Source organism: Equus przewalskii, unplaced genomic scaffold (assembly GCF_037783145.1).
Source record: "Equus przewalskii isolate Varuska unplaced genomic scaffold, EquPr2 ChrUn-13, whole genome shotgun sequence".
NCBI lineage: Eukaryota > Metazoa > Chordata > Mammalia > Perissodactyla > Equidae > Equus > Equus przewalskii.
In genome coordinates, this window is record NW_027228750.1 from 832,282 (window position 1) to 848,131 (window position 15,850).

General features: G+C 44.9%; 1 protein-coding gene across 2 annotated transcripts in view; it reads right to left on the minus strand.

Annotated features, from left to right (window-relative positions):
• PHGDH (phosphoglycerate dehydrogenase) overlaps positions 1–10,678 on the minus strand; it is a 35,180-nt gene extending 24,502 nt beyond the window's left edge. Inside the window, exon 1 of one of the 2 annotated variants that reach the window (XM_008516130.2) lies at positions 10,329–10,678. In XM_008516130.2, the coding sequence (XP_008514352.2) occupies positions 10,329–10,466 (138 nt within the window). In that variant the 5' untranslated portion in view covers positions 10,467–10,678. Of the gene's footprint in view, positions 1–255; positions 543–10,328 lie in introns of those variants that run through there. The other variant, XM_070608102.1, reaches the window with a different exon arrangement.
• Positions 10,679–15,850: the final 5,172 nt, after the last annotated feature.

Consider the following 15,850-nt stretch of genomic DNA (forward strand, 5'->3'; position numbering starts at 1 on the left):
AACCTCAAAATGTAAGATTCAAAGAAACATTTACAAGCATCTGGTCCAACCCCATTTCACAGCTGAGAAACTGAAGCCGAACAAAATCAAGGCTGCCCATTTCCCTCCTCCTCCCCTTTTCATTTCTTCCTTCCATCTATGGGGTGCCTGGGATGTATGTAGCTGGCATTATGCTAGGTTCTGTCAACACAAGATGAGTTAAGTCACAGCCCCAGCCCTCAAGGAGCTCACAGTGACAGACACACCAAAACTCACCATTACACGCGTGTGCTACGTCCGCAGAGTTTACAAAGCACAGCAACATGGAAAGGTTAGAGGAACGAAACAGGAGCCACCCTGTCCAGGCTGACTGTCAACACTCAGCCTGCACCAGGTGGACTCTTGAGGGCACTCTGAACCCCTCCTATGGAGCAGCCTAGATGAACATCAGCCAATGCCTGGGCAGAAAGTGACCACTGCAGTCTGTCCCACCTTCAAGGCCACCACACTGGCTGCAAAGAAAAGGATCCACCTGCCTGGACACACCCCAAACTTTACAAGGCACAATAAACCTCTCTTCCAGGAAAATTTTGCCAACAACCCTGGACTTGAAGATCACTCCCTCCCCCTAGTTTTGTATTACCTGTTTCACATTTAGTTGTCCTCTCTCTGACCTGCAGTCTGGCCTACTTATTTATGTTTTACGTCCCTAAAGCAAGGGTCATTTGAATAGCTGATACTCAGTAAAACATTCTGCCGAATAAATGAATTCAGTAATTGCGAGGCCCAAGGAAACCTATCCTCACCATTTTCCCCGCCCCAACCTTCCTTCCCCAAATGCAGGCATACCTGAGAGAGATTGTGGGTTTGGCTCCAGATCACCACAATAAAGCTAATATTGCAATAAAATGAGTCACAGGAGTTTTCTGGTTTCCCAGTGCATATAAAAGTTATGTTTACATTATACTGTGTTCTATTAAGTGTGCCATAGCATTATGTCTACGAGAACAATGTATGTACCTTAATTAAAAAATTCTTTATTGCTAAAAAGTGCTAACCATCATCCAAGCCTTCAGCGAGTCGTAATCTTTTTGCTGGTAGAGGGTCTTGCCTCAATGTTAATGGCTGCCGACTGATCAGGGTGGTGGTTGCTGAAGGTGGGGTGGCTGTGGCAATTTCTTAAAATAAGACAACAATGAAGTTTGCCACATTGATTGACTTTTCCTTTCATGAACCATGTCTCTGAGGCATCTGATGCCGTTTGATAGCCTTTTACCAACAGTAGAACTGCCTTCAAAATTGGAGTCCTCTCACCCCTGCCACTGCTTTATCAACTAGTTTTATGTAACAGTCTAAATCTTTCGTTGTCATTTCAACACTCTTTACAGCATCTTCACCGGAGTAGATTCCATCTCAAGAAACCACTTTCTTTGCTCATCCATGAGCGGCAGCTCCTCATCCATTTAAGTTTTACCCTGAGATTGCAGCAATTCAGGCCCATCTTCAGCTCCACTTCTAATTCTAGTTCTCTTGCTATTTCCACCACATCTGCAGTTACTTCCTCCACTGAAGTCTTGAACTTCAGTCATCCATGAGGGTTAGAATAAACTTCTTCCAAACTCCTGTTACTGTTGATATTTTGATCTCTTCCCATGAATCACAAATGGCCTAGCTTTCAGCCTACCTCCGTAAGGTGAATTCTTTCCAGAAAGTTTTCAATTTACTTTGCCCAGATCCATCAGAGAAATCACTATATATGGCAGCTATAGCCTTACAAAATGTATTTCTTAAATAATAAGACTTGAAATTTGAAATTACTCCTTGATCCATGGGCTGCAGAATGAATGTTGTGTTAGCAGGCATGAAAACAACATTACTCTCATTGTACGTCTCCATCAGAGCTCTCGGGTGACGAGGTGCATTGTCAATGAGCAGTGACATTTTGAAAGGAATCTGTTTTTCTGAGCAGTAGGTCTCAACAGTGGGCTTAAAATATTCAGTAAACCAGGTTGTAAACAGATCTGCTGTCATCCAGGCTTTGTTGTTCCATTTATGGAGTACAGGCAGAGTGGATATATCATAGTTCTTAAGGGCCCTCGGATTTTCAGAATGGTAAATGAGCACTGGTTTCAACTTAAAGTCACCAGCTGCAGGGGCTGGCCCCGTGGCCGAGTGGTTAAGTTCGTGCGCTCCGCTGCAGGCGGCCCAGTGTTTCGTTGGTTCGAATCCTGGGCGCGGACATGGCACTGCTCATCAGACCACGCTGAGGCAGCGTCCCACATGCCACAACTAGAGGGATCCACAACGGAGAATATACAACTATGTACTGGGGGGCTTTGGGGAGAAAGAGGAAAAAATAAAATCTTAAAAAAAAAAAAAAAAAAAAAGTCACCAGCTGCATTAGCCCCTAAAAAGAGTCAGCCTGTCCTTCAAAGCTTTGAAGCCAGGCATTGACTTCTCTCTAGCTATGAAAGTCCTAGATGGCATCTTCTTCCAATATAAGGCCATTTCGCCTACATGAAAAATCTGTTGTTTAGTGTAGCCGCCTTCATTAATTATCTTAGCTAGATCTCTAGATAACTTGCTGCAGCTTCTATATGAGCACTTGCTGCTTCACCCTGCACTTTTATGTTAAGGAGATGGCTTCTTTCCCTAAACCTCATGAACCAACCTCTGCCAGCTTCCAACTTCACTTCTGCCTCTTCCTCCCCTCTCTCAGCCTTCACAGAATTGAAGAGAGTTAGGGCCTTGCTCTGGATTAGGCTTTGGTTGAAGGGAATGCTGGGGCTGGTTTGATCTTCTATCCAGACCAGTAAAACTTTCTCCATATCAGCAATAAGGCTGGTTCACTTTCTTATCATTCGTGTGTTCACTGGAGTAGCACTATTAATCTCCTTCAAGAACTTTTCCTTTGCATTTACAACTTAGCTAACCGGCGCAAGAGGCCTAGCTTTCAGCCTATCTCAGCTTTCAACATGCTTTCCTCACTAAGCTTAATCATTTCTAGCTTCTGATTTAAAGTGAGAGAGACACGACTGTTCCTTTCACTTGAACACTTAGAGGCCACTGTAAGACAGTTAATTGGCCTAAAATCAATATTGCTGTGTCTCAGAGAATAGGGAAGCCCGAGGAGAGGGAGAGAGATAGGGGAATGGCCTGTCAGTGGAGCAGTCAGAACATACACAACATTTATTGATTAAGTTCATCATATGTGGGCACGGTTCGTGGTGCCCCAAAACAATTACAATAGTAACATCAAAGATCACTGATCACAGACCACCATAACAAATATAGTAATAATGAAAAAGTTTAAAACAGTTCAAGAATTACCAATCTGTGACACACAGACATGAAGTGTGCAAATGCTGTTGGAAAAATGGTGCCAACAGACTCCTTGAGGCAGGGTTGCCAGAAACCTTCGATTTGTAAAAAACACAATATCTGCGAAGCACAACAAAACAAGGTATGCTTATGCAGTCATGTGTCGCTGAATGACAGGGATACATTCTGAGAAATGCGTCATTAAGTGATTTAGTCCTTGTGCAAATATCATAGAGTGTACTGAAGAGGAACAACATTTGCTACCCCAAAATGTATCTCTTTAACATGAGGATTATTTTAGGTTGTTTTTTTTTTTTTTTCCTGCTGAGGAAGATTTACTCTAAGCTAACATCCATGCCAATCTATCTTTATTTTTTAGTATGTGGGCTGTCAGCACAGCATGGCCACTAACAGAGTGGTGTAGGTCCGTGCCCAGGAACCAAACCTGGACCACAGAAGAGGAGCACACTGAACTTAACCACTAGGCCACCAGGGCTGGCCCAGGCTGATTGTTTTTAAGAAACAAAAGACTCAAAAAGTTTTTCTTGTTACCCCTTGCTTAACTGTCTAAAAGAATTCAGATAAAAAAACTGTCTCAAGAAGTGAGCTATCACCTTAGCAAAACATGAATTAGGTGGTAGACAGGGAGGAACCTAGAAAAGCCTGTTTGTTGGGCTCCCCTCCGTGTTCTTCTGTTTCTGTGTGGCCAAACAAACAGTTGTTTTCCAAATGTTTGCTCCTTTTCACTGACCTGTGAATGGTCTTCCTTCCCTTTGAAGTTCCTGACCCCCTCTCCACCCCCAACACCAGTTTTGTCTTTAGCTGAGGATGGTATTTAAGGTAAGGGCTTTGGCCATTTTGGTGAGTTACTTGGTTTTCCTGGGTTTCTCCCATGTATATGTGTTAGTAAACTTTTGTTTGTCTTTCTCCTGTTATTCTGTCTCATGTCAGTTTAATCCTTAGACCAGCCAGAAGAACCTAGAAGGGTAGAGGGAAATTTCTTCCTCCCCTACAGTACTTACACGAACCTAGATGGTATAGCTTACTACACACCTTGTATATATGGTACTAATCTTATGGGACCACCATTGTATATGCAGTCTGTTGTTGACCAAAACACTGTTATGCAGCACGTGACTATAATTCAAACATGTCACATGATTGAAAATCCACCATCAGAAATCCCTTCTCTTGACCATGATAAGAAGGTATAAGAGCTACATATGACAGTGCTCAAGGGTTTTCTGAAAAGGGCGAGCAAGTTGCAAGGGAGCCAGGAGGAAAATGTTCAGAAATTGACAACTGGTCAACAGAACCAAATAGGCGCTAGACAAACAGACCCACATACATGTGGGAATTTAGAAAGTAATGAAAGTAGAATTCAAATTGATGGAGAAAGAAAGATCTACACAATAAATGGAATTAGGAAAATGTAGGGAAAAAACATTTAATTCCTATCTCACTACGGATGATTAAAAATCCAGATGAATTAAAGAATTTTTAAAATATAAACCTTAGAAGAAAATGTCAGGGGCTATTTTTATGATCTCGGGATGGGACAGGTTCATAAGCAAGGCACACATCCCAGAAACCATAAAAAAGAAAACACTGACAAATCCAATTACAGTTGAAATTTAAACTTCTGTATGGAAAAGATCCTATAAACAAAGTCAAAGGCAAGTGACAGGCTTGATATGAGGAGAAAACTCCCTGCAACATATAAAACAGAACAAGGATTCATCATCTAAAATGATCAAGACTTCCTACAAATCATTTTTTAATGATATAGAATCCAGTAAAAAATAGGCAAAGATATATGTAGGTAATTCACAGAATAACTGCAAAGTGGTCAGCAATTTATAAAATGACTCTTAAACACTACCTATCAAGGAAATGGAAATTATAAAATGCAGTATTTTCAGGCATCCTACTGGCAAAAAGAAAACTGATAATATTCCGCATTGGTGAGAATGTAGGGAAATCGTGTCAATTGCACAATCTTTTTGGAGGGCAATCTGGCAGTGTGTAAGCACATTTTTAGTGTGCCTTCCCTTACCACCAGCAATGGTACCTCAGGTATCACTGAGGTACACACCAAGGAAATAAAACCTCTTCTGAAGTGGTCAGCCCAGGACCAAAGGTCAGAGTTCAATTGATGAGAAGCAGGTATGGAGCAGGAACCACCCAAAGAGCCACAATTTTATTACCTTGCCTCTCTAGTATCAAGTTTCAGGGTCAACATCCAACATCTCAGGCCCAGCCCTGCTCCAGATGCTAGACCCAATCATTCCCTTGGGCCCCAAAGGGCTGGCCTCCTTGAATGTTCCCTCCAAAGCTGCCACCACTCTCCCGAACCCTTGAGAATCTGCTTCCCACAGGACAGAGTGGCTGTAGGAAAGGATGCAGACTCCCCAGCAGTCCATCCCATTCTTGCAGGCACTCAGGACAAGCACAGAAACAGCACTTTTTGAAGAAGAAGAAGAAGAAGATTAGCCCTGAGCTAACATCTACTGCCAGTCCTCTTCTTTTTGCTGAGCAAGGCTGGCCCTGAGCTAAGATCCATGCCCATCTTCCTCTCCTTTATATGTGGGACTCCTACCACAGTATGGCTTGCCAAGTAGTCCCATGTCTGCACCCAGGATCCCAACCAGCCAACCCCAGACTGCCGAAGCAGAACGTGCGCACTTAACCGCTGCGCCACCGGGCTGGCCCAGTACTATTTTTTTTTAACAAGCACAGCTTCGCTATGGAAAGATCGCCCTTATAAAGAGTTAATCTGTATTCTCTCTACTTTTCCCTCAAGGGTGGTGTCCCTCAAACCACCTTTCTTTGAAGCCAGGAAGGCTGAAGAGCATCCAGTCAGACCAGTACAGACGTGCATTCAGAGCTCACCTGTCCCAAAGGGCGAATCTGCCTGTGGAGACTCCCATTCAGCAGACCCTGGTCCCACACTGAACGGGGCATCCCACGTGATCAGAGTCCACTAGCTTTCAAGGTCTTACACCCTCAACTACCTCCACTTCATTCAATTGCATCATCGATTGATTCATTGAATCAGGATATATTTATCGAGAGTCTATGTCAACCTATCTTCCACTGACCCCTCAAAAACCCCTGCACTCCCAGGCACCATCCCCTTCTCAGGTCACATGTCATCTCTCCAACACTTGGCTCCCTGCCGCCCTCTAAGCTACCCCCTCTCCTTTCCTCTACTTATGCAAACCGTGGCAGGCCTTTTCAAATCCATCCGCATCCCCCCTGCAGTTTGCGGTGATTATAACTTTCTGAGGTCCTCTTCGGCACTCCCCTGGCAGGAATGCATCTGTCTCAACACACACCACCTCTGATGTCTACTGCTCTCTGCATTCAGCGTCAGTGAATGAGCGCCAGCTGGAACAGGCACTCCCTACACTTCATTGTCCTCCCAGCTCCCCATCCCTCAGCTGCCTTAGAGCTGGGAAACAACAGGCCACTGTTCTGCTGGATTTATGGCTGTCCCCAACAAACTATGCTAACTCAGCGTGGAAACCCATTCCCGTTCCTCAGACTCACACATGCCTCCTTTCCCAGGGAGGACAGGCTTGGCCTTAGGGGCAAATCTAGCATTGTTCTTTCCTCTGACTTATATCACAGTGGAGGTCAAAGAAACTCCCCAGGTCACATTCCCCAGCTATGGAAAATGCAGGTAGGCAGCATTTGGCATAATATGTGTAATCCTAATTAAGTAGATGGCAATTTAACCTTTGCAAACTAAACCCCAGTGTAAAGACTGGGAACTTTGGGGCCGGTCCTGTGGCCGAGTGGTTAAGTTTACGCGCTGTGCTGTGGCGGCCCAGGGTTTCGCTGGTTCGGATCCTGGGCATGGACATGGCACCACGCATCAGGCCACGTTGAGGCGGCATCCCACGTGCCACAACTAGAAGGACCCACAACTAAAATATACAACTATGTACTCGGGGGGTTTGGGGAGAAAAAGCAGAAAAAAAATAGATTGGCAACACTTGTTAGCTCAGGTGCCAATCTTTGAAGAAAAAAAGACTGGGAACTTATTTTAAAAGAGACTTTCAAAAGAAGAACTCTTGCATGGAAATTTACTCCTTTCTTTATCTTTCTTAAAATTCTGAGAAAAAGATATAAATGTGCTTCCATAAGTTAAATGCATTACCAGCATGCGAGTGAATTCTGACCAGCATTGCTATTTAATGAAGCAGAACAAAATATCAGAATGCATCACATATAGTAAGGATGTTATTTCACGAAACTTTAGTGTGTGTGTGTGCACACGCATGTACGTGTGTACAATATGTGTATACTGAGTTATGATGTAGAATGAATTTCTTATTGTGGGTCATGGTCAAAGTTTAAAAGCCACTGATACGTGGTAAGATTATTTAAACATTCCTGCATATTAGCTTTATTTAAGATGTGACACCTACTGACAGAAGACGGGTACAAAATCTAAGAGTTTTGTGAGTTCCAAACAAGATACTTTATTATTCCAATCCAGTGTTTTCCAAACTTTTTTAAGACCTACACTAAGAAACACACGTTTAAACTGTGATTTTATACTCACATAGCACACACACACAACTACACACATAATTGAAACAAATTTCATGACACAACACTTAGCCTTACTATCTGCTTTGCTCTCTGATATTCTTTATTTTGTTTTTTTAAATGCTAATGCTGACCCATTAAAACAATTTCATTACCACCCACTAACGAGCTGTGACCTGCTTCAAGCCTGAAGAGCACGGTTCTGGGAGGTGATTGTACTTCTGACCACGGAGTGAGAAAGAGCAAACTGTGCTGCCCAGAATACCAAGGAGTGGGCACAGAGGCCAGGCCTGCTCAGGCAACGCGCTCAAGCTTCCTGCAGGATTAAAGGTGTTTAAACCGGGAGGGCAGGGCACTAACCCAGACACCTCTCCACGCAGAGTGAAAAAGCATAGCGGGGTTATGAGGACCCTCCTCCAGGGGCTGCCCAAAGGGGCTGACCAGCATTCTGAACCTAATGCTTTACAAAGACAGACACGAAGGCTGGGTGCTCCCAAGGAGCCCAACAATGACAAACACACCTGCTCTCCTGCCAGGAGTTTTCAGTGCCTTTAAAATGTCCTCCAAGTTTCAGCTCCAGACTCTGAGCACCCACTCAGCTGACTTTCCGACTTCATGGAACCCTTCCACCACAGGGGAGGCCCCCCTTGTCAATTCTGTGCTTATCCCTCCTTGTCCCCACCCCATCCCCAGAGTGTAAGATTTCTCATTTCCATAAGAAAGGTGCAAAGCCCCAAGCCAAAGCCAGGCTTCCCAACCTGGTAGTCTGGTGGCGCTGAGGATCAGAAGCTTGCCTAGAGGCCACACCACTGCCTTCTGGCCATTGCTCAGAGTCAAGGCCATTGATACCACCCACACAACAGAGAAGGTGACAAGTGTGAGGTGCCTGCCTCCCATCCAGTCCTACTGTGCTCCAAGGATCAAGTCCTGAGCCCCTGACCCCACCTTCCAGGCTAATAGCTCCCTTGTCTCTACTCTTCCAGTAGTGAGCAGGCAGAGGCTGGCGGCTGGATGGTCTCATTTAGCACTCAAGTACTGGGTCATCTGGTCCATCATCTCAGAGTTGGCCAGGCTCCCTAACTAGCCTACAAGCTTTCCGAAGGCAAGGACGGGTCAGAAACTTCTCTTGCGTGCAGGACAGGGCTAGATACAGCACCATGGTGGGGTGGAGGGGGAATGGGGGAGAGTCCATGGAGAAACAGCAGCAAATACAAGGGCAGACAAGGAGGCGCAGGCAGTTTTGAGGACCATGCGGTTAAAGCAACAGCAGCCGCCTCAGAGGTTTGATTTCAGGGGCCCCAGAAGAGAGAATCGTGGGAGTGGATCTGCACTGAGGCTGGCGAGGTTAATAGAAGGCTACACTGCGGGTGTGGGAGTTTGGGGGTGAGAGAATACCTCGAGTCAGTGTGCTGAAAATACCGGGGTGCTGGGTGCAGTACAGAGGTAAAAAGTGCAGGAACTGGGCTGAAGAGTTCACAAAGTAAATGTCCTAAGACTGGACGAGGCCGCCAAGCCTTGCAGGACCCTTACAAACAAGGCAGGGAAAGATTTGATGCAGATGGTGCTAATTGTGTATCACAACAAATTGAGATACATTCCTGAGAAAGATTTGCTAAGAAATACAAATTTCCTGGGGGCGTTTGGGATCGGATTCTAGTCCAGTCTGGTCATTCCTGACCAGCGATGAGGCCGAAGGTGAGGCGATCCACTGCGGCCGCGGGCTGAGACTGAGCCCGGAGGTTGGCAGCGGCGGCAGCGTGGGCGGCCCCAGGGATCTCGGGCGCCCCCGGCCCGCCCCCTTTCCTGCCAGAGCTCCCAGGAGACCGAGGGGCGGAGAAAACTCGCAGCAGTCTTGCATCAGAAAGGCGGGCAAGGTGTTTGCTGCTCCAGCCGGGCCGCCTTCCCTGCAGCTTCTCCAGCAGCCAAGAGACAGGCTGGAACTCCGCCAGCGCCCCCCAGGGAAGGCAGGACGCGGCCAGGCGAGCCAGGGCTTCGTCGGGGAAGGATCACGGGTCCCTGGGCTCCCGGCCGGGAAGCCACTTTGGCGCCCCTCCCCCCCAGTGCCCCCGAGCAGGGGGAAGAGGCGGCGCTCGGCTGCCAGGGCCACTGCGCGCGAAGGCGCTGAGGGTGCCGCGCTGGCATCCCCGCGGGCAGCCTGCAGGACCAGCTAGAACAGCCTGCACTTTGCAAAGCTCGCGGGAGGCAAGCCAACGTGAAACACGCGGTGCAAACTGAACGGAAAGTTTGCATCCTGCAGCTCGCCACCGTTTGTTCCTCCCTGCTTCTCCCCGTTCCCTCATGCCCCAATAATTTCAGTAGGCCTCAGGACTGACTGATACCAGGGACTGGAGGGGGGGGGGGAGTGGGGAGTCGGGGGGGTGGCGGGGGGAGCGTGCTGGCCCGGGTGCGGCCAGACTGTTTCGGCGCAGGATGCCACGGAGCTCTTGTCTTTCTCCCGCTCGCCTTACCTGCAGCTCGGCTATCAGCTCCTCTTTGCTCAGGTTCTGCTTCTCCACCACCTGCAGCCCTCCATCTTGCAGGATCTTCCGGCAGCAAGGGTCCAAGCTATCACTGATGAGCACTTTCCGTAGATTTGCAAAGGCCATTGCTGGAGACGGCTTCGGAATCGGCCTCTTCCCCCTAGGCAGAAGCACCTCAAGCAAGAAGCTGCCGTTCCGGCTGGCGGGCTCCTGTAACTAGGCAAGATTCGCGATCTCCCGCTCCCCCTTTACCTCCCCCTCCTCCTCCCACTGTCTCTTTTTGATTGGACAGAAGTGGTCCAACCGTCGGTGGCTCCGCCTCCTCCTCACGGTTCTGAGCCTTCAGATTCCCTCCTACTTTATTAGTCTCTGGCAAAAACTTTCTCACCCAAAGCCCTTGCCTACGCCTGGTGAGCACAGAGAAGCACAGTTTAAGCTGACTAGCTGATTCATATCTGAAATAAATTGAGAAATATTTGTTCCCACGCTGAGAGAAATGTTTCATCTTCTTTCCTCCTAAGAACTCATTCTTTAATTCCTTAACAAGCATTTATTGAACGCACCAATTATGTGCAAGGCACTGTGCTGGATGCTGAAGGAGCTCGAACATCTTAAAGACATAGCCCCTTTCCTCTGGTGGCCTAACATCAGAGGGTACGGGTACCAAAGACATAGACATGGAAAGTTAAATAATAAAAGGCAATAGGAAACTGTTTCTGAGACCTTACAAAGCAGTGATTAATTCCAAATGAATGATGCAGCGTGAATTATGAGTTTAAAAGAGAGCAAGGAGCTGGTGCATTTAGATCAGCCAGAATGTTTGTTCAAGTTCAGTTTCTCTTCCTCCACTTCCTCTCTAATTATGAAAAAGAAGAAAAGAAAAGTGAGATATCAGTCTGGTCTAATTTATATATTGCCCAAGGAGGCGTTTCCCAGCTCTTAAGTCCTTATGTGTAAACTCCACAACAAACATGCTCTCCCATGCCCCACTTTATAGAAAAGTGGAAAATCCTGTTTTGGATTATTTAAAGCCACCGAGGATCAGAAGCAGAATCAGGGATGCTCACAGATGAATTAGAATTCAGTTTTATAGACATATCCAGCCCAGTTAACCGTGTGTGCTGTCGTCCTGCACCACTCACAAAACTCAAGTGCTGGCTCCTCATCCTATAGAACTATGCAGTATCAACACTATAAAGTAACGAAGATTGGAAACTGATAATGTTTAGGCACAAATCAGGTTTTAGACCAAATGCTCCCAATGGGAAAGATCATTTGTCTGTCCTGTTTACTGGTTTGGAGGATTTCTTGTTCCCACCTTCCAGCAGTCATGAGTATTCCATTTCTCTTCCTCTCAGGAGGTACCCAGCAGCCCCCAGGGGTCCTGGGAACGGACAGCAACCCTGGAGTCTAATGAAGGGGCTTGGGAAGCACCCATTTTTGTTCCCACTGTCATTCAACTCCTCCCAGGACTCACCCTCTACTTTCGTTCAGAGGTTCAGTGTAGAATCTAAACCATCTATCTCTAAAGTATAATCCCGCCCCTTTACCCCACGTCAAACATCTTGGTTACTGTCTGAACTCACAGGCCCTTCCACATCTGTCACCTGGGCATTATTTTCTTTATTTGTTATTTATGCCCCACCTACTTTCAAAATGGATCCAAGCTATACAATGAAAGATACTTCTAAACCTGTTAAGAAAATACTTAACAGATAAGAGTTCATTTCCAGATGGAAAGGAGTGTGTGTAATAGTTTTTACCATAAACAAGCATAAACAAGCATAAACAGAAAGGTACCTCTTTAAATTTCTATAGCATCGTCTTCAAGTTATCTCACAATGCGTCATATAACATATGTGAACATTTTATGTCTTGTGCCCCTCAACTCTCATTAAGATCAGAGATTCAACTTTATGTTCTTCTAATAGTGCCTATTAGCACAGTGCTTTCCACACTGTAGAGGCTTCTTTCAAAAGTTAATTTTCGAGCACCTACTCTGTACCAGGTACCATGTTTACCACTAGGGTTGTGATGATACCTAAGACACACCTCTTTCCTCAGACAGAAAAAAAAACGATTTAAAGTATTAGAACTTTACACATTAAAGCTTTAGAACTATAAATAGAGACGGGGGAGGGGGGAGAACCCCAGCAGAGCCTAGGGGCACCAGGAAGGCTTCCAGCAAGGCTGCCTTTGAGCTGCCCATTTGATGCTCATTGAAGGCAATTGATACTGAACTTCTTAATCTCAAGTTCATGTACCTGACGCACAGTAAACCAATCACTGAGACATTGGTGCTTGGAGACAGAGAAAGGTTTTATTCAAATTGGCAATAATGAGAAGGTGGGAGGATGGGTTCTCTCAAATCCACCTTAAGAGAAGAAAGCAGGGGGTGGTTATAGAGGTAAGGGGCTTGGCAGGAGGAGTTTTGGAGAAACAAAGGGGTAATCTTTCACTCCGGGGAAGCCCTTGGGCAATCTGACTTCTGGGCATCAGCAGCAGCTGGGGGCTGGTCATCTGGTGATTGCAACCTCCCTGGAAGCATTCTCTTTCTTCTGCAAGACAGGCTCACAAATCCCCACAGGCCCTGAGTCACCTGTCAGGTTAAACAAGAAAGCTTACTGAATATCTACAGTAACGCTCAGGTACCCAACTTCAAATGAGAACCCTGCCCTCAGTGGGCTCACAGTCTGGCATGTGAGTGTGTGTGCTGTGTGTGGAATGTATGGGAGAGTCAGGAAAGTCTCTGACAGGCAGCACTTAGGCTGAGATACGAAAGTGGAGGAAGAGCCAGTGGACAACATTTGGAGGAAAGTGAAGAGTAAGCAAAAAGTCACTTGGGTAGGAAAGAACATGGTTTTTTCTAGGAACTGACAGAAGTTCAGAGCTCTTGACACATGGAGAACAAGGGGGAACGTGGCCCAAGACAAGGTGGAAAGGTCGGCAGGGGCCACACCATTCAGGCCATGTGAATAGTCTGGACTTTTGTGCATGCAAATGACAGAAACTCAATTTAAACTGGCTCAAGGAGAAAAGGGAGCACTCAGGTGTCTGAAAAGATCAAATGCCAACAAAAATGAGCTCAAACGATATCACTGACCATCCGTGTCTCTCTCCTCTCTCTGTTTTCCTCTGGATTTGCTTCATTTCCAGAAAGGCAAGACGTGGCAAGACTGTCACATTTAGTGAAGAATATAAGATTCAGCTATATATTCTAGCAGTTTAGCTTCCTAGAAGATTTCATAAATTTTCCAATAATTGCCACAAAATTTCCACATCTGATCCTCACTGGACAAACTTGGGTCATGTATCTGTACTAGAACCAATCACTGAGGCCAGCAGAAGGGATATACTGACTGGTCAGTCCTGAGGAAAACACCCACTTCAGATCTGAGGAAAGCATCACATCCATCTGAAGTGTACACTAAGAGTGTGAGGAAAGTCGGTCTCCAAAGGAAAATCCAGTTCAGGGTTTTGAACCAAAACAAGAGGAGTGGGGACTGGACAGGCTGGCAACACCAACCGTTGACCACTCCACCAAGGTAAAGAGTTTAGATTTTATTCTAAGTAGGACAGGAAAGCATTGAAGGGTTAGCGATCAGGAGAGGCAAGTATTATCTATGATCACTCTATATTAACACACCAAAAAATCTCCTTTTACAGTGGTGTGGGTTTTTTGAGGTCATGTTGGTTTATAACATTGTTTAATTCCAGGTGTACATTATTATATACCAGTTTCTCTATATACTGCATTGTGACCACCACTGGTAATCTAGTTTTTATCCATCACCACACATATGTGCCCCTTTACCCCTTTCACCCACCACCCTCTTCCCCTCTGGTAACCACTAATCCATTCTCTTTATCCATGGGTTTGTTTATCTTCTGCATATGAGTGAAATTATATGGTGTTTGTCTTTCTGTTTGGCTTATTTCACTTAACATAACACCCACAAGGTCCATCCATGCTGTTGCAAATGGGACAATTTTGTATTTTTTATGGCTGAGTAGTATTCCATTGTGTGTGTGTGTGTGCACGCACGCGCGTGTGTGTGTATCACATCTTCTTTGTCCATTCTTCAGTCAATGGGCACTTGAGTTGCTTCCATGTCTTGGCTGTTGTGAATAATACTGCAATGAACATAGGAGTGCATAGATTTTGAATTGTTGATTTCATGCTGTTTGGATAAATACCCAATAGTGGGATAGCTAGGTCATATGGAATTTCTATTTTTAATTTTTTGAGAAATCTCCATACTATTTTCCATAGTGGCTGCACCACTTTGCATTCCCACCAACAGTGCATGAAGGTTCCCTTTTCTCTACATCCTCTCCAAGACTTATTATTTCTTGTCTTGTTAATTATGGCCATTCTGACAGGTGCAAGGTGATATCTCATTGTAGTTTTGATTTGCATTTCCCTAACAATTAGTGACGTTGAACATCTTTTCATGTGTCTGTTAGCCAACTGTTGATCTTCTTTGGAAAAATGTCTGTTCATATCCTCTGCCCATTTTTTGATTGAGTTGTTTGTCTTTTTGTTGTTGAGTTGTATGAGTTCTTTATATATTTTGGAAATTAACCCCTTGTTGGATATGTGATTTAAAAATATTATCTCCCAGTATGTGGGTTGTCTTTTTGTTTTGTTCATGGTTTCCTTTCCCTTGCAGAGGATTTTTAGTCTGACGTAGTCCCATTTGTTCATTTTTTCTTTTGTTTCCCTTGCCTGAGTAGACATGGTATTCGAAAAGATGCTGCTATGACTGTTGTCATAGAGTGTACTGTGTGTATTTTCTTCTAGGAGTTTTATGGTTTCAGGTCATACATTCAAATCTGTAATCCATTTTGAGTTAATTTTTGTGTATTGTGTAAGATAATGGTCTACTTTCCTTCTTTTGGCCCTGGCTGTCCATTTTTCCCAACATCATTTACTGAAAAGACTTTCCTTTTTCCATGGTATGTTCTTGGGTGCTTTCTCAAAGATTAGCTGTCCATAGATGTGTAGTTTTATTTCTGGGCTTCCAATTCTATTTCCATTGATCTGTGTGTCTGTTTTTCTGCCAGTGTCATGATGTTTTGATTACTATTGCTTTGTCATATATTTTGAAGTCAGGGATTGTGATGCCTCCAGCTATGTTCTTTTTTCTCAGGAATTCTTTGGCTATTCAGGGTCTTTTGTTGTTCCATATAAATTTTAGGATTCTGTGTTCTATTTCTGTGAAGAATGTCATTGGGATTCTGATTGGGATTACATTGAATCTGTAGATTGCTTTAGGTAATATGAACATTTTAACTATGTTTATTCTTCCAATCCATGAGCATGGAAGATCTTTCCATTTTTTTATGTCTTCTTCAATTTCAGTTCTTTCAAGAATGTCTTGTAGTTTTCAGTGTGTAGATCTTTCACCTCCTTGGTTAAATTTATTTCTAGATATTTTACTCTTTTTATTGTGATTGTAGATGGGATTGTAGTCTTGACTTCTCTTTCTGCTAGTTCATTATTAGTG